Source organism: Dipteris shenzhenensis, chromosome 25 (assembly GCF_047967505.1).
Source record: "Dipteris shenzhenensis isolate YYH24624 ecotype China chromosome 25, Dip_SZ_1.0, whole genome shotgun sequence".
NCBI classification, from domain to species: Eukaryota; Viridiplantae; Streptophyta; class Polypodiopsida; order Gleicheniales; family Dipteridaceae; genus Dipteris; species Dipteris shenzhenensis.
The window spans coordinates 53036927-53053202 of NC_141620.1; the positions used below are offsets into that span (position 1 = coordinate 53036927).

At 41.9% G+C, this 16276-nt stretch overlaps 1 protein-coding gene across 1 annotated transcript in view; it reads left to right on the forward strand.

Moving 5' to 3' along the window:
- GRV2 (DNAJ heat shock N-terminal domain-containing protein) overlaps positions 1 to 15792 on the forward strand; it is a 91521-nt gene extending 75729 nt beyond the window's left edge. The window contains exons 15-23 of the mRNA XM_087396469.1: positions 11413 to 11707; positions 11822 to 12298; positions 12397 to 12742; positions 12889 to 13232; positions 13430 to 13903; positions 13992 to 14116; positions 14272 to 14395; positions 14546 to 14614; positions 14887 to 15792. Coding sequence (XP_087252595.1) covers positions 11413 to 11707; positions 11822 to 12298; positions 12397 to 12742; positions 12889 to 13232; positions 13430 to 13903; positions 13992 to 14116; positions 14272 to 14395; positions 14546 to 14614; positions 14887 to 15111 — 2479 coding nt within the window. The 3' untranslated portion in view covers positions 15112 to 15792. The remainder of the gene's footprint in view (positions 1 to 11412; positions 11708 to 11821; positions 12299 to 12396; positions 12743 to 12888; positions 13233 to 13429; positions 13904 to 13991; positions 14117 to 14271; positions 14396 to 14545; positions 14615 to 14886) is intronic.
- The last annotated feature ends 484 nt before the right edge of the window (positions 15793 to 16276 follow it).

The window sequence follows — 16276 nt, forward strand, 5'->3', positions numbered from 1 at the left end:
AAACACAAGTACTTTGCTCAAGTAACTGTGATTTGATTTCTGCTTGCTTGACCTTGGTTTTAGTATCTAACTACTAATAAAAGTTGGATATCTGCAGATTATGCATCAATCATTACAGAACCCTTGACTACGTACCTTTTCTTTTTCATGTAGTGCAGAAGATATCACATGGCATCCCTCATGTTATTAATGTACAATAATCTGAGAGAAATGATGTTACATTAAGGAAACTTTGATGCTGTAACTTATGCAGTATTAGAGATTGAAAAATGATAGCTTGAGGAAAAATCATGGTGTAATAATCACTTAGCTCTAGAGAATCGTCACAACCTTTTGGAGCAGGCAAGCAAACGGCTTAGTAAGCTACTACCAAGCAAGGCAGATGAATCTTTGCTTTTGGTTGTTCCAGTTGAACTTTGGCTATCCAATGAATGGGTCTCTGATGAATATTAAGAAAGCAGTTTATTTGATTTCAGTCTTCTTGGTCTCATAGGCTTTCTTGGCCTTTTGCAGAGGTTAATAAACCTTTCTTTCTTTCTTCCCCCACCTACACACACTTTCATCAAGAGAAAATATCCGTGTAGGATAAATATACATCATGATCTATGCAGTGAGTTTGCAGACAATCAAAAGTGGATTGCTGCAAAGAATGACGGAAGAAAACACACACACACACACGCACCACAGGTTGTCGACTTCCTACCATGGGCTTGCTTCCATCTCACAACTTTGGAGTCTGGTATTGCACATGATGTTGTATGGGCAATCGTGGCCTTCTAGAATAGTGTCATGGTGGGCCTCTCTCTCCAACCATCTTTGGTCTTTACATTGCTTGGATGGCCTGTCTTGTTGATACTTTGGGTGGACAAGGGCGGATATTTGCATAAACTCTCATTCCTATCTTGCACTATGTTCATGATATCGTATTACAGATGCATTCACCAGCTCTACATTCTCTCTCTGAGATGAAGGTCAAGTTTGGTAATACCAAGGTCCTCATCAATAGCAGTTCCAACACGAGTCCTTCAAATTTGCAAGAGACCAATTGAGATGGTTAGGTCTTATGTGTACTTGGATTGTATCTTTGTAGGACAAAGTTCATTATGAATTGGCAGTGCAGGTAAGGTTGACTAGAGGGCATGTGTCATTAGCGAGAATTGGGACGAAAATGTTTCTAGACCCAATTCTGACATGTTGATATCAGCAAAGTCCCTCCTTTGTGACTCACTAGTGAGACTAGGAAGTGTATATGCAGGATCCTTCTAGGTTGTAGATCACACAGAGGATGAGTGTATGGGCTTCAAGATCATGATGCTGTCGTGCATGATTTGGGGTAAGAGGTGCGATATCATACTTGTAGAGGATGCAACCTCTACACACACATGCCTCATTTCATATCATCACTTCTCTTGACTGTGCTATAGACAGTGGTTACGATGGAGGACTCCTTCATAATTGTTCACTTGCAACCAACACTATTGGTACGCACGGGTCAGCATATGATTTCATCACCTGGCATGGTTGTTGATCATCTCTTCCCATACTAGTACTCCCTGGTTGCCACCTCCTTGTGCTTGACACAGTACTTCCTATACTAGTACTCTCTGGATGCCACCTTCTTATGCTTGGCACAGTATGAGATCCATCAGGTCATCAAGACAACCTATAGCAGGTTTACATTCAACAAAGATGAGTATCTTGACCATAGCCACATGCTACTAAGATTGAAAAGGGAAAACAAACTAGAAATCAGGAAAAGCGCAAAGAATTCAGTAAAGGCAAGGAGTGTTGTAAGAATCAGAATTGGTGGATTGTATGCTGAGTTGTACAAAGAACATGAAATAGAAGAAAGTTTCAACAATGTATCATAGAATGTGACAACAGGGAGGTGCGCTGATTGATTAGAAGAAATCCCATGTGTAGGGTATGCTCTTTATTAGAGCAGCAAGGATAAAGGTTTCCAGGCAAACTCCTAAACTCAAGTGTCACAATGCTAACAGATAGGAACAACCAGTTCTATGAGCTGGAATCAGGCAAGAATAGCAACGTTGCTTTGTAGCAACATGCTATGTTGGTCCTCTCAAATTTTCAATTTACATGGAGCTTACAAAAAGGGAACTTCTGGAACTTACCAAAAGGGAGTTATTGTGATAGTTGGTGAGATTATTGCCTGTGCAAGATCTAGTCAAGCTCTAATAACAGTGGAAGGCATAAATTTTTATGGATGGAGGAAAGGGACAAGAATGCTTCATATGTGGCCAGTAGCAGGACACCAGCACACAGGTCCACATGGCCATGCAGACTGCCACGTGACCTGTTTTTTTTTGTGTGTGTGTGTGTGTTGGTAAAAGAAAATTTTCATTAAGAAGAATGCTCATTCATAGCTGTCCCAGAGTGGAACAGCTGCCACGTGCACAGTCAGCAGCACACAGGTACAGGTGCAGCAGCAGCAACAGGACAGGTCAACGATGATGTCACTGACAAGCGCTGACATCAGCTGCTGATGTCAGCATCCTGCCAGTCGGCAATGGAAGGTTGGCTGACTGACAGTTTGGGTCAGTCTGTCAGATCTGTGTGGTGTGGTCTGTCAGCTTCAGTTGGCTGACCCAGCTCCAAAACCTGCCCCTGGCTCCCGCGTTTTAGATCACTCCAGGCACTCAGCACTCAGCCTCCAGTGGATCCAGGAGGACCAGCAGGGCCTTGAGCTTCAGTCACGGAGGAGAAGAAGAGGAGCAGCCTGCGTCTCCCTCTCTATCCTACACAATGGGGCATCCCTTAATCTACAGCATTGTATTTCAGCTATTGGCATACAAATTGCAACGCAATTGCATTCCCTCTCAACGAGCACTTGAGTTGTGTGCCTTTCATTTCAGTACACGCTTCTGAAATTACAATTAGATAATGCGCTAGAGAGTGTGAGCTTGTCCCCTTACCTGTTACTGTGGTAACGGGCGGCAAAGCTGTAAGAAGTACTGGACAACAAAAGACAGCAATGTGTCGGAGGTTTCCTGGACGTGTACCAAGAACACCATTGCTTTTACTGTCAGGTGCATGGGCCACAAGAAGCAAGGATGCCCGCCCTTAAAGGGCTCTGCGAGGAGATGGTCACACGAATTGGTGCAGTGATCTCTTCTATGACATCTGTTGAGGAGATCAAGGATCAGCAGAAGGGGGAGTCTGATGCATTTCCCACCATGTTCCAGTTCTATGGCCAGATTGGTGGTCACCATGTCCTCATCTTCACCGGCCAATTGTGGAAAGCACTATGGAGGTCAAACCAGCCATCGTGAAGACTTTTGGATGGGGCCATTCGTGGTAGCAGTGCGCACCGACACAAGATGTGGATATTCATCTTTTGAGCCTCATGGTGGCACTAGTTTGAGGTCCGGCCGAACTATTAGACCAAAGGTTTGGATCTTACCAAGCTGTGCATTTAATCCCTTGGCTTTGAGATGTTTCTCCACAAACATATCTTAGTGGCTTAGTTAATCAACGACCATGCCCTAGATGAACTACATCTTGGAACGACTCAATGGAACCAAGATGTTGTCAAAGATTGATTGGAAACATGGGCTTGTTAGAATTGGATTCATCCAAGATGATGCTTTAGGTCTTCAAGAACGTCACTGCTAAAAAAATCTTTGTTTTTGTGATATTTTGAAAATTTCAAAGGATCCCACTTTGCATGAGCTGAATGTCAAACAAGTCCTACAACTCCAACTTGTTGCACATCATGCCAAGAAGAGCAATTTCTTTTTGGTGGAGTTCCAATATTCATCAATTTCCAGGGATGCTTGCTTGGACTATGATGATTGCGGTATGCATCATGAATCTATTACAAGGATTAAAGAGCAAGAATACGCTTCACTCTAGAAGCTCTTATAGCCTTCGACTTATTGAAGGAAGCAGTTACCACAGCTCCATGCTTGGCATTGGCTCAGTAGGACCAACCGTTAGATGTGAAGACCAACGCCAATGACCATGCCATCATAGTAGTCAGATGGTCATCATAGTGACTCAAGCTAATTCCCATTGAGAGTAGGTATTCAAGGAGCTTCTTGCAGTTATCCATGCCCTCAAGACATGAAAATATTCTTCGTGGAACAAGCCCATGATTTGTTGGTATTGTCCTCCGTTCCTCTCCCTTGGATGTCCTTGTGGGAGATGCGAGGCAGCCTGCTATTGAGATGTTGCAATGATGGTACCTCGAATGGAGTGTGTGCTCTCAGGGCCTAGATCTACTCTCGTGCTGAGCTGGCATGCTTGAAAGTTAAGGTCTCACTCTCGGCATCTTCCCGTGTAAAGAAGAAGTCTATGATCTCATGCTGTCTGATGTTGTGATCCATAACGGGTCTCATGAGTTTAGACCAAAGTTAATGGCCTTATATAGGAAGAGTGCGACACGTCTTTGATAAGTATAGTCAATCACTCTGCTCATGTCTGTGTATACGTAGGTGAAGAGGCAATGGTACCTCCCTTGAATCTCGTAGTACCTTGCGCATTTCATCAAGACATGCTCCTTGGTCTCCACCTTGTGTGTGTCGTAGAGAGTGCAAAGTTTCATATCTCTATAGTGTCATGTGGTTGCAAGCTCATGTCTTACCTGGATTTAAAATTGGTAGGTTGAAGTCCTGAGCTGCCCCATGGCAATTCAGAGTGCATGCGAAAGGCAGATCTGTAGGTATACTGGTGCGTGGATGAATACATCCTCGCTAGGTGAAGGAAATGCTCTTTGTAGAAGACCATCTTGGTCACTTGTGGCTACACGGGGGGTTACCATGTCCTATGGATGTCTACATGCCATAGATCGTCTCGTATAATCTGATGAATCTCCCAATGAGTTAGGCGCAAAAAGGAGCATGTAGATGATACTGGTATGGGGGTAAATGATAGATAGACATGCCTTGTGATCAAACCATTGGGCTGCTCGTGCATACCAGCACTGCTTATTTCTCTCAGCTGTGAGCTGCATCAATGATGAGAAGGCTGAGGGCTCTCCATGGTGGTCTGAGTCGACCCGCATCCATCCATCCAAACGGTCTAGATATGTATGATTTGGAATGAGGTGGAGAGGCCTTGCTTCGAAATCTGCTAGGATGATGTCATGTGGGATACTTTGTGTCCCTCGAATCATGTGGGATAGCATCATGACCTTTAGCCTCTCAAATTGATTCATCTCATTGTCTTAGAAATGTGGCACCCAAAAAGTTGTGCATATAAGCCATTAATTGAAGGAGTGAAGAGTGACTTGGACTTCACATGCTGGAAATGTGGCCGGAAACAATGTCTCTCTAATCTCAACAAGGAGGCATGTCCTTTGGTTAGTTGTGCCTATATTGCCCGTTTCATGGTAAACTTGGGGTCTCTGAAAATGCACCCCAAGTTATGTAAGACCTAACTATCTTCACCAACTCCTTTGCCAATGCAAAGGCCTCTGTTGAAAATCATAACGCTATGACCTTCCTTCATAGCCTCACAAAAAGCTTGCAAAGATTTGAGATTCATCTATAACCCTTGTTTTGTGTTTGATATCAGCACCACCTCATCGGTATATAGCAAGATGGTATGACTAATTGTGCAGGATCAATGCTCAATCTCCAATTGTGTCCACAAAGGAGGCCAACTCATCCATGTAAAGTCCAAAGAAAGTGGGGGCAACCTTGCTTCCCCAATGGTGGTGTTCACCTCTTTAGACATCCACTATGTGGTGCACACTCTGCCTATAACCCTCTCATACAAAGTCATGACTGCCCATATAATATCATGTGCCATATCCAAAGCTCGCAGTCATGCGATAAGTGGAGCTCGAGGTATAGAGTTGAATGCCTTCCAAAAGTTGACAAAGCAGCTATACTCTTTGTTTTCAAAATCTGGCCTGTGGCTCCAGATGTGGTCCAGTGTGGAGCAATCGTGTCTAAAGATTGCCTATCCGTTGCGCAGAAGCCCTTGCTTTCTAATGTGTATCTCAAGAGCTGATCCATATACCTTGGTCTGCTTGTATCCATGGGTTCCCTTGCCTTGGGAATGGATATGATGGTATTTGTGGTCCAAGAGCTTGGAAGGCTTGTGCAAAAAGAGCTCAGCTAGGATTGGAGCAAGTACCTCCCACATGTGGATTAGGAGTCACATCTAGAGGCCCTCCCAATCCTTGGTTTTACCATAATGGAGCTTCTTCGTGACTTCTTTTAAACCAATTGTGGTGGGGCGAGGGATGTCGGCATGGGTTTGTTAGGAACATTGTAGAGTGTATCCATGTAAGCTTTTCAAAGGCTAGGGTTCTTGATAGGACATAGTGATCTTGTCTCCAACAACTAAATCCAAATTTGTTTGGAATCACTATTGTAAAGTACACTTAAGAGCTCTAGTTAAAGTAAACTTAAGAGCTCTAGTTAAAGTAAACTTAAGAGCTCTTGTTCATAGTAGGGAAGAAACTATCGTTTCTTCTGCAACACTAACATTGAGACTCTTTCATTGTGAATGGCCGTGTTAGGATAAGATCATCAACAACGAGAAAGAAAGAAAGAAAGAAAGAAGGTTAATAAAGTCTTCGAAAGACCGATGGGTCTATGAGACTGTGAGAAACTTGATACCAGCAAGCTGAAAGGGTTTGTAGCTACTAACCCATCATCAACACCCATACAAAAAGCACAAAACTACATGCTACATAGTCATTTAAGAAAAATAGTCCTCTACATCATCAATATCATCATCATCATCATCATCATCATCATCATCAGATGACTGTCATCTGAATACAAAGTGAAATATGCTCCAATGTCATTGTGGTTCCCCCTCATCAAGGGTGGGGGAGCGAGATCATGAAATCAGAGATAGAATGCCGTCGGTTGCCTGTGGGCACAGTCCTGCGTTGTCTCTTGGTCGATCACGCTCCCACTTTGAACAAGGAGGAAATGTCCCCAAGCGTAATCTGTGCATCAATCCTCTACCTAAGCTATCGTGTCATTGGCTCTAGGTCGCGATTGTGTCTAGGGTGTGTAGGGGGGGAGCTTATATGGTCTAGCAGAAAGAACTCTCTGATCATGCTCTGAGAAGAGTCTAACAGGATACACTCCTCGTATCTCTATGATCGAAATGTCTGGCTGCCTCATGAATGTATGGGTCCAAGCATCTCTAATCTGGAAAAGAGAGGAATCAGGATAACAACCCGGAGCTATCTCTGAATAGACAATAGAAGCGCTCTCTAATCTCATAGTACACTGGGCATCTGAAAATGAAATGCTCCTCATACTCAACCTCCTGTAGGCCACATAAGGTGTATATGCGTCTCCCCTTGGGTAGACCCTCTGCCCGACCACTCTCAATACAGAGTCTATGTGAAGAGATATGAAAATGTCCAATAGAGATTCTCAGTGAATGGGGTAAATGAATCCACGTATATCCTGGTGGGTCAATAAACCCCTCATCTGAGATATGTGGGCAATGATCTCTGTAAAAGCTGAGCTTCACTGGGAGCTCATTCGGTTCCAACCAAGTCCGGAAGTGTGTAGTTGCAGGAGCTCCTCACGTATGACCTGATACCGGAGTGGGAAAAACGGCGCATCAATATGTTGTACCGGAAGGAAGTCTGTCCATGTGGAGCCCTAGTTGCTCAAACCGTCTCACCGTGTGTGCAAACTAGCATCTCTGGTCACCTGCAACTGATATTGCTATAGAGGAGGATAATGCTAGCCACAATGGTCTGTTGCGTCTAAAGGTTCGATCCTTATATGCCCTAACTCGATATAGGTAGGTAATGACATGAAATGCTGCATTGAGTCGCAGTGAAGATGACCCAAACTGAGCCTAGATGGGGTAAGTCAAAACATCGAGCGACTGCGTTCGAGCGAGCCCAGAGTTCGAGCGATGCTTGTGATGAACTTTTTCTGAACCTATAGTAGCAATAGTTTTTTACTAGAAATGGTTGAATGTACATGACCATATTAGAGATTGTTCTTACTTATTTTTCGTATGATTCTTGGCAACATACAAAGATAAAACCTACTATTGGAGATAACTGATAAGTCCATACAAGTCAGCAATGATTCAATGAATACCAAATGAAAACTTATTGGCAACATACAAAGAGAAAACCTATTATTTGATAAATAGTAAATCCATGCAAGTTAGAAATCATTCAATAGATACAAAAGGGGAAATGTTGTAATGTCTACACCTCGAGGTAGTCACTCAAAATTATGTAAGGTAGCACGTGAGTTGAACGGGTTTCTTTATTTTGTGGACTTACATACAAACAAAATAGTCCCATCCATGATATAGAAGCTCCTCCTATAAAAATCCTTCACAAAAAACTATTTGTAGTAGAGATGTTTTTATCGAAGCTATGCTCATATATTAATATAAAATCTTGGCGAAACTTTTTAAGCTCCTTTTTTTTGTTTCACAATATCAATCGAATTTAGTACCTTTTAATATATTTTCTTTTAAACTTTGAAGAAAAAAATGTAAATCTTGTTGGTGAAACTTCACTTTTTTTTACATAAAAGTTTCAAATCTTGGCAAATGTTTCTAACATTTATTTTTATTAGGGCATACATACTTTCGATGCCAATATAAAGTTTTAGATTCATAATGAAACTAACTTGAAAAAATTATCCATGATTTGTAGCTCATCGATTTTTATGCTACCCATATGATATGATCCATTTTGTACACAAAATGATAACATGAGAATAAAATGTTTAAACTATTGAGCTAATAAATTATTGATCACCTTATGACCATGATGCTAATAAAATATGGATCACCTTCATATGTCCATGACCATGTATATACGTGTGGGAGGGAGGGAGAGAACCAAGGACCCGAACTCTATATGAGAAAAATTTAAGAAAATATAAGAGTTTGATAAGGTTTAGCTCTGATGAAACAAAGATAAGTACAAACTTTTTAAAGTTGTAGAATTTAGACACTCTAACATGATAAATGGATTCATTCATATCATTTCGATCGTTTTGACTACAAACATGACCATATTTGGAGTTTGATTGACCAAGTTATGGCCCAAATAAAATTGGCATAAGGAGCCTCCCAAGGGACCGCGATATTGCGGCCTCTTGGGAGGCTCCTCCTCCCATTATCTTTTGCCTTGAAAATGGAAATTTCACAAGAAAAACACATACTCTAACCACTTTCTTCGACCCCTCCTTCTTCCTTGACCCTTGCAAAAACATTGCAAAACATTTTTAAAAAATTGTTGTTTGTATGTAAGGCAATTGATTCCTCATAATATCATGGGTAGTACAACAACTGTAAAAGTAAGCAATGCATGCTACTTTTTGAACATAAATCATCACACTAGAATGTCAATTTTATGAAAGTCCTTGCTCGAACTCCCACCTCGCTCGAACGCAGTCGCTCGAATTCTGGTAATCCTCAATTGAGCCTAGATGGAACTGATGGCTTATTGCGAATCATACATGATAGCATGGGAAGGTGTAGTTGCTCCACATGATCCCACTCAATATTTGAGAGATGTAACCCCTAGCAAGGGCTGCCATACATTTCCGCTGGTCGGACCAGGGAGTCAAAAAGTAACCACTTGGTCCGAGGGTCCAAAAAATGTGAGCGAAAGCACTACCTCTCTAACTTGGCCAACGATGTGTATCCTTTGCTGCATCATTAGTCTCATGGGGAAAATAGGTCCGGAAAAGATAACCCCCAAGTATGTGTATGACGAGACAATCTCAACTGGTGACCCATCAAAAGTAAACTGCATAGCGACCCTAGATGTATTGAAAATCATAACCCTGGTTTTACCAAGGTTGAGTTTCAGATCATGCGACTCACTGAAAGACTGTAGTGCATCTAAGTGCATATGGAGGCGTCTCTGTTGAGGATGATAGGAGTACCACATCATCTGCGTATAGCAATATCTGAATTAGAGTGCCCGCAAGAGAGCACCCTATGGTTTGCATAATTGTCTCAAGCTCGTTGATGTAGAGGCCAAACAAGGTTGGTGATAGAGGACACCCTTTTTACTCTTTTACGTACCTCCCATAAGTCTTTGGTGTATGAAGTATTTTGGAACAATCCAATTTGTCAGAATTGCTTGTCAATGCGTTTGTACCAAGCCCTCCATATCTATAAGCTTATAGAGTGCCTTGCGGAGTTAGCACACCTTCGTAGGTACCAGGTGGTTGCTATGGTCAAGAACTCCGCTACCTTCTCCGTAGCCACTCCTAACATTGAATGGTTGGAAGACGAAGATGAAGACGGGTCAGATTTGACAAATAATATTCGACACTCAAAAGAACATGGTATTATTACATTTGGCACACACGGGATCTACGAATTAACGTTTTTTGAGGGACAAAGAAATGGATAGCCGAAGAACTTATACGAGCTCAACTTAATTAGAAGGCAATGGAATTAGCCAAGGTTAAGGCTTCCAGGAAGGAAAGAAAAGGTGCCCTCCCTAAGCGGATGAAATATGTGGTTTTTTGGGCTGTCCCATAGACCTGTTGGTCTCCCATGGATATTAATAGACTTTCTCTCTTTCTCTCTTTCTCTCTTTCACCTTCTCTCTTCTTGATGGTGGAAAGTTGGTTCTGGAAGTTTGAGTTCTTGGGGTTGAGTCTCATAGCAAGGTTTACGAGCGTTGATTAGAATTATGTTTGGCTCTTAAATGGCTCGGAATTTTCATCTGATTCAACAAATCAATCACATCTCAAATCTGTTTGATTTACTTAAACGTTCTGTCTTCAATGTTTAAATGAAATAAAATACAACAATCTTATTAAACTCCTTGACCATACTAGGAACCATTACAGGATCTCCCATTTAGTAGCTCGACACCAAAGATGTGGAGGAAAATGTATATGATAGTGCAAGGTTTCCCCTTGTGCAATCGAGAACATTCGTAGGTGTCAACAATCCAAAATGTATGTAGTCACCCCATGTTGAATTGAGAACAATGATAAAACCACCGTACAAATTTGCCAAGTTTGGCTAGCAGTTGATTTCTCTATGAACATATTGAACCTTACACACATTTAATGTGGCTAGACCTGTCTAGAATGTAAATGAGACAATATATAGATTTTCTTGAACATGTTGCAAAAATTACTTTGCTTCTTCATAGCTGTTTACTTGGTTCTCCGAAATTCTTCCCTCCAATGGCAGATGAATGACTTCGATAGGAGAGTGGGAATTTTGTGGGATGTCAAATATGACACTCCCAGCTTTTGTACCCTTTTTCTCTTAATAGGGTGAGTTATCCAAGTAATAACATCCTCTTTGACCTTCTTAAAGCTGCCCGGATTGAGGCAGGTTGGGGATACTGTCTTGAAGATGTGATTTTGGTAGAACTGATGTGCTTCTGTGAACTCATTATCCATGCATTTGTGACTGAGAAAGTATCGACATTAACCTTCATGTATTACCTTTTTGTAGGTATCTTCTTCCCCTTCTTTTGCAGTATGACTCAACAGCAGAGGAAGGTGGGAAACCTGGTCCACATGGTGTTGGAAGTAGTGTACAGATTGCCAAGAACTTGCATGCTTTACTTGCAGCCCAGGCTTTTAGTCGGTTGCAAGGGTCAAATACGGATGACCTTATTATGCCATACAATCCAATTGCTGCTAGCTCTTTGAAAGCTCTTTTAACTCCAAAGTTGGCAACGATGCTTAGCCCTGAATCAATAAAGCAGCTTCTCTTTAACCTCAATTCCAATCTAGAGTCACCGGAGGTATGTGCTCTCAAATTGAATTACATAATAAGCAGGCTCTGCCAGGGCAGTTGTTTCCATCTTAGACACTCCTCACATCCCTCTGAATTAAGTTTTAAAATTCTGTCCTCTCAGATTATCTGGAACTCATCGACAAGAGCTGAGCTTCTGAAGTTTGTAGAAAAGCAGCGCATATCTCAGTGTCAAGATGGTTCATATGAGATGAAAGAAGCGCAAGTGTTCAAGTACAAGTCTCTTGCCAAGGAGCTGCATGTAGGAGAGGTGTACTTACGTGTTTACAATGAGCAGCCTGATTACGAGCTGAGTCAGCCTGAGTTCTTTTGTTCTGAATTGCTGCAATTTATTTCGGAACTGGTTGACGAAAGAAAGAAGCTCAATAATGCAAAACTGGTTGACATAGATCCAAGTGGTGAAGTTAAACTGGGAATACCTTCCCAGCCTCTATTAGAAAGGGAAAATCATAGCAATGAATCTGGACCAGAAGTGGATAGGGAGTCATCTCAAGATTTGTCACATGAGCAGCCCAAGGAGGAGACCTCACATGAAGAAGTTATTGTGCACAACCTAACAACTGGGCTTACAGCACTTCAGGTACATAAGTTTGAGGGATAAATTCAAAGTTTCTTTGCGTGGAGAGAGTCTTTCTTTTGTGTTAGTATCTGACAATCTTTATAATCTTACAATCGCAGAATCTCCTTACGGCAACTCCAAGCTTGGCTTCCGTCTTCAGTTCAAAGGAACAACTGGTACCCCTCTTTGAATGCCTTGTGGACACAAGGCCTTTAAGTGGAGAAGTGCCACAGCTGTGCCTGAATGTTCTATCGCGCTTGACAACCTATGCCCCTAGTGTAGAGGCTATGGTGGCAGATCGTTCAAGCTTGCTTCTTTTACTTAAATTATTGCATAGCTCACCAATTTGCAGGCCAGGTGCTCTGAGAGTCTTGTATGCATTAGCAAGTACTCCAGAGCTTGCTTGGATAACTGCAAAGCATGGTGGATTCATTTATATTCTGCAGCTTCTTTTGCCAATGCAAGGTACTTACCTGACTTCTTTAAAAAAGTGTGGATGCTGGGTTTTTAATGATTTCCGAAGGCATGGGTGTTTTGTACAAAAGTAGTGGGGCTCAGCAAAATATGTGTGTGTGTAACTGGCTTATTTTAGAGGAATTGATATCCTGCAGAGGAGATACCTCTTCAGCAACGAGCAGCTGCTGCGTCTCTTTTGGGAAAGCTTGTTGGACAGCCAATGCATGGTCCTAGGGTGGCTATAACTCTTGCCAGGTATCTCCCAGATGGACTTGTGTCTGCTATTCGTGATGGGCCAGGGGATGCTGTCGTTGTAGCTCTTGAACTGACTACAGAAACACCAGAGCTTGTTTGGAGTCCAGCTATGGCTGCATCCCTTAGTGCACAAATCTCCACAATGGCATCTAATCTATATCACGAACAAGTGAAAGGCCGTATAGTTGAATGGGACCTACCTGAACAGGCATCTGGCCAGCAAGAGATGCGTGATGAACCCCAGGTAACAATTTGCATCCCAATCACATCATTATACTTAAACCTTTTGAGGGCGTTCAATAATCTGTTCCGTGTCCATAATATTGACATAGGATGCTTTGCAAGGCTGAATCACTTCCAGTAGAGCATATATTATCTCGTTGCTATCGAAAGATTGTTTGATGGGGGACAAAGGAAACTGATAGAACTATCAAATTGCAGGTGGGTGGTGTGTATGTAAGATTATTCTTGAAAGATCCCAAATTTCCTCTTCGGAATCCCAAGCGTTTCCTGGAGGGTCTTCTTGACCAGTATGTCTCGGCAGTAGCAGCAACTCATGCCAAAGGGATGGAGCTTGCAGACCCTGAGCTTCCATTGCTTTTATCGGCAGCCCTTGTGTCTCTCTTGAGAGTACATCCATCATTAGCTGATCATGTAGGTCATTTGGGATACATTCCAAAGCTTGTTGCATCTACAGCAAACGAAAGCAGAAGGGAAACTATGTCTTCTGGGGAGGTGGTTCTTTCAAGAGCGAGTACAGATGATTCCTCAACAGTGGAGGATAGTGAAGGAATAGTAGGCAATCAAACTTCTCAAGAGAGAGTACGGTTAAGCTGTTTACGAGTCCTACATCAGCTTGCTGCCAGTACTGCTTGTGCTGAAGCCATGGCAACCACAGGAGCAGGGTCTCCACAGGTGATTCATCTGTTGATCCTTCTCCAACAGCTTCTTTGTGTGCCTATATTGCTTGCCAGCTGTAAACTAATTTGCAACATGTTTACAGGTGGTACCCTTGTTGATGAAAGCCATCGGATGGCAAGGTGGAAGTGTCCTTGCACTCGAGACCTTAAAGAGGGTTGTGGTTGCTGGAAATCGTGCAAGGGATGCTCTTGTTGGACAAGGTTTAAAGTGAGTTGATTTAAACTCTTAAATTTTCCTCAATTACTAGTTCACTCTGTTCTTTTTCATGCAACTCAACATTCTTTGCAATCAAAGTAGACATATGACAGGAAGATCATGAATGCAGGATCAACCTAATTTATATGATTTCTTGAATATTGTAGGGCTGGATTAGTACAGGTCTTACTAGGACTTCTTGACTGGCGGGCAGGAGGCACTAATGGTTTATGTGCACAAATGAAATGGAATGAATCTGAGGCTTCCATTGGAAGAGTATTGGCTGTTGAGGTCGAGAACTGGAAACTTGATGCCTTTATTTTAGATTGTTGCTCTCTTGTGCGAGTAATGTGCCCCTGAAGTTATGAATGCATTGATGACGTTCAATTGTTTCAACTTTCTAGCTTTTACACTGCATGCTTACATGGAGCTTTGTCCCAGGTCCTGCATGCTTTTGCCAGCGAAGGTGCTCACTCAGCTAAAGTTCGTGAAACCCTAAATGCATCAGATGTAAGTCTCATTCCAGACTAGACAGTTTTTTTTTTCCTGCTCTGCGTTAAACATTTTATGTTTTTTTTCTCCTCTGCGTTTAACATTGTGTCCAAGCAGTTGCAGAATTGTGAATGCTGCTGTTTGTGTAAGTATGGAAGTCTCAGGAGGCAAGTGTAGAGTGGGTTTGTAAATGTGATTTGTTTGAATAAATGAGGGTGCTTTGAAGATTCTTTGCATGAAAGCTTAGTCTGAACATGTTAAATCAAATTGCTTATTCCGTCTGTTGACAGGTTTGGGGTGCTTACAAGGATCAAAGGCACGATCTTTTTCTGCCTACAAATGCCCAATCTGCGGCAGCGGGAGTTGCAGGTCTCATAGAGGGCTCATCTGGGGCTTTAACTTACGCCCTTCCAGCCCCGGCACCTCGGTCTGCTTTGGTTCGTCTATCAATAGGCAATGGTCTTGCACAGGACACCTCAAGTGAGCCGTTGGTTGAAGAAAATGAAAGTGAATGAGGTTCTTGCATGGAGGCTAAATTTAAATAGCAGGACCAGAGAAGATACGAGTATAATCAACACACAGATTTTGGAAAATGGGGTCAATATGGGAACACTGTATGATTATGAGTTAATCTATTTAAATGGGAAAACTCCTCCTAGAAGGGGAATAATGCTTTTCAGATTTGGCCCCCTTTCTTAAGGTCTCAAATTGTTGTAGCCATTGAGATGCCAATCTTATGAGAAGTCATTTCTCATGGCATTTATCAAGTGCCCGAGCTGCAAGCATGACTTTGTAGTCTCTTGGCAAGTTTTCTGTATCAATAGTATGCCTGTATTACTTAAGGGCTGCTCAGAAAGTCACACAGTGAGGGTCATATATATATACGGCAGTGGGTAAGGGACCTGATTTTCAACTTTTCAGGTGAACTTCCCTGTTCAAATGAGGCGTGGTAGTTTGATTCTTTGACTTATGGTCGCTGTAATTTACCAAAGTTCCCATGTACATATTGTCAAGGTGTCTCCTAAGTGACTCATGAAGCTGTTCACTTGTTCAGCAATGTCAATATCATTATTATGGTTCCCAGAACTATGGTGTCTTCATACAGAACGAAACGTATTAAGCTTGTGCTTTTGTGCTTGTAAAGGCATGTGAGATCCTTGTACACAAATACAGTTTGATTGTTTAAATCTGTAAAGTATGGGCTGCATTATCAGGTTTTAAAGGGTTGAAAGTTTACTGTTTCTTGTTTTAAACTAGTGCTACCAAAGAGTGCCTATGTTGAGCATTGATACTGAATTTGGACTGATTTCTATCAATGCACTATTTATTGGTATCCAGTTTATTGTAGGATCTTCATCTCTTCATCCATGCATGACGAAGCCACAATTTCATATATACAATACTATCTGTTCTCTAATTGAGTGTTGTACTATTCCAAATAATTTAAGCGTTTAAGTTTTAATAGTATGGTTCCTATATCATACAAAAACATTAGAATTTTAGCATCCTGGACATCTAAAGCGTCCCACCCCCACTCGTTATATGACACAGCAAAGAGTGAACTACGTCTGAGATAGGACTCGTTTTATTGTTGTCACTACTAAGAGTTGACTAAGATGAAAATTGCATCGACATATGTGGTATTTGCACCAATTAATGCGATGAACTTTAACACAAAGA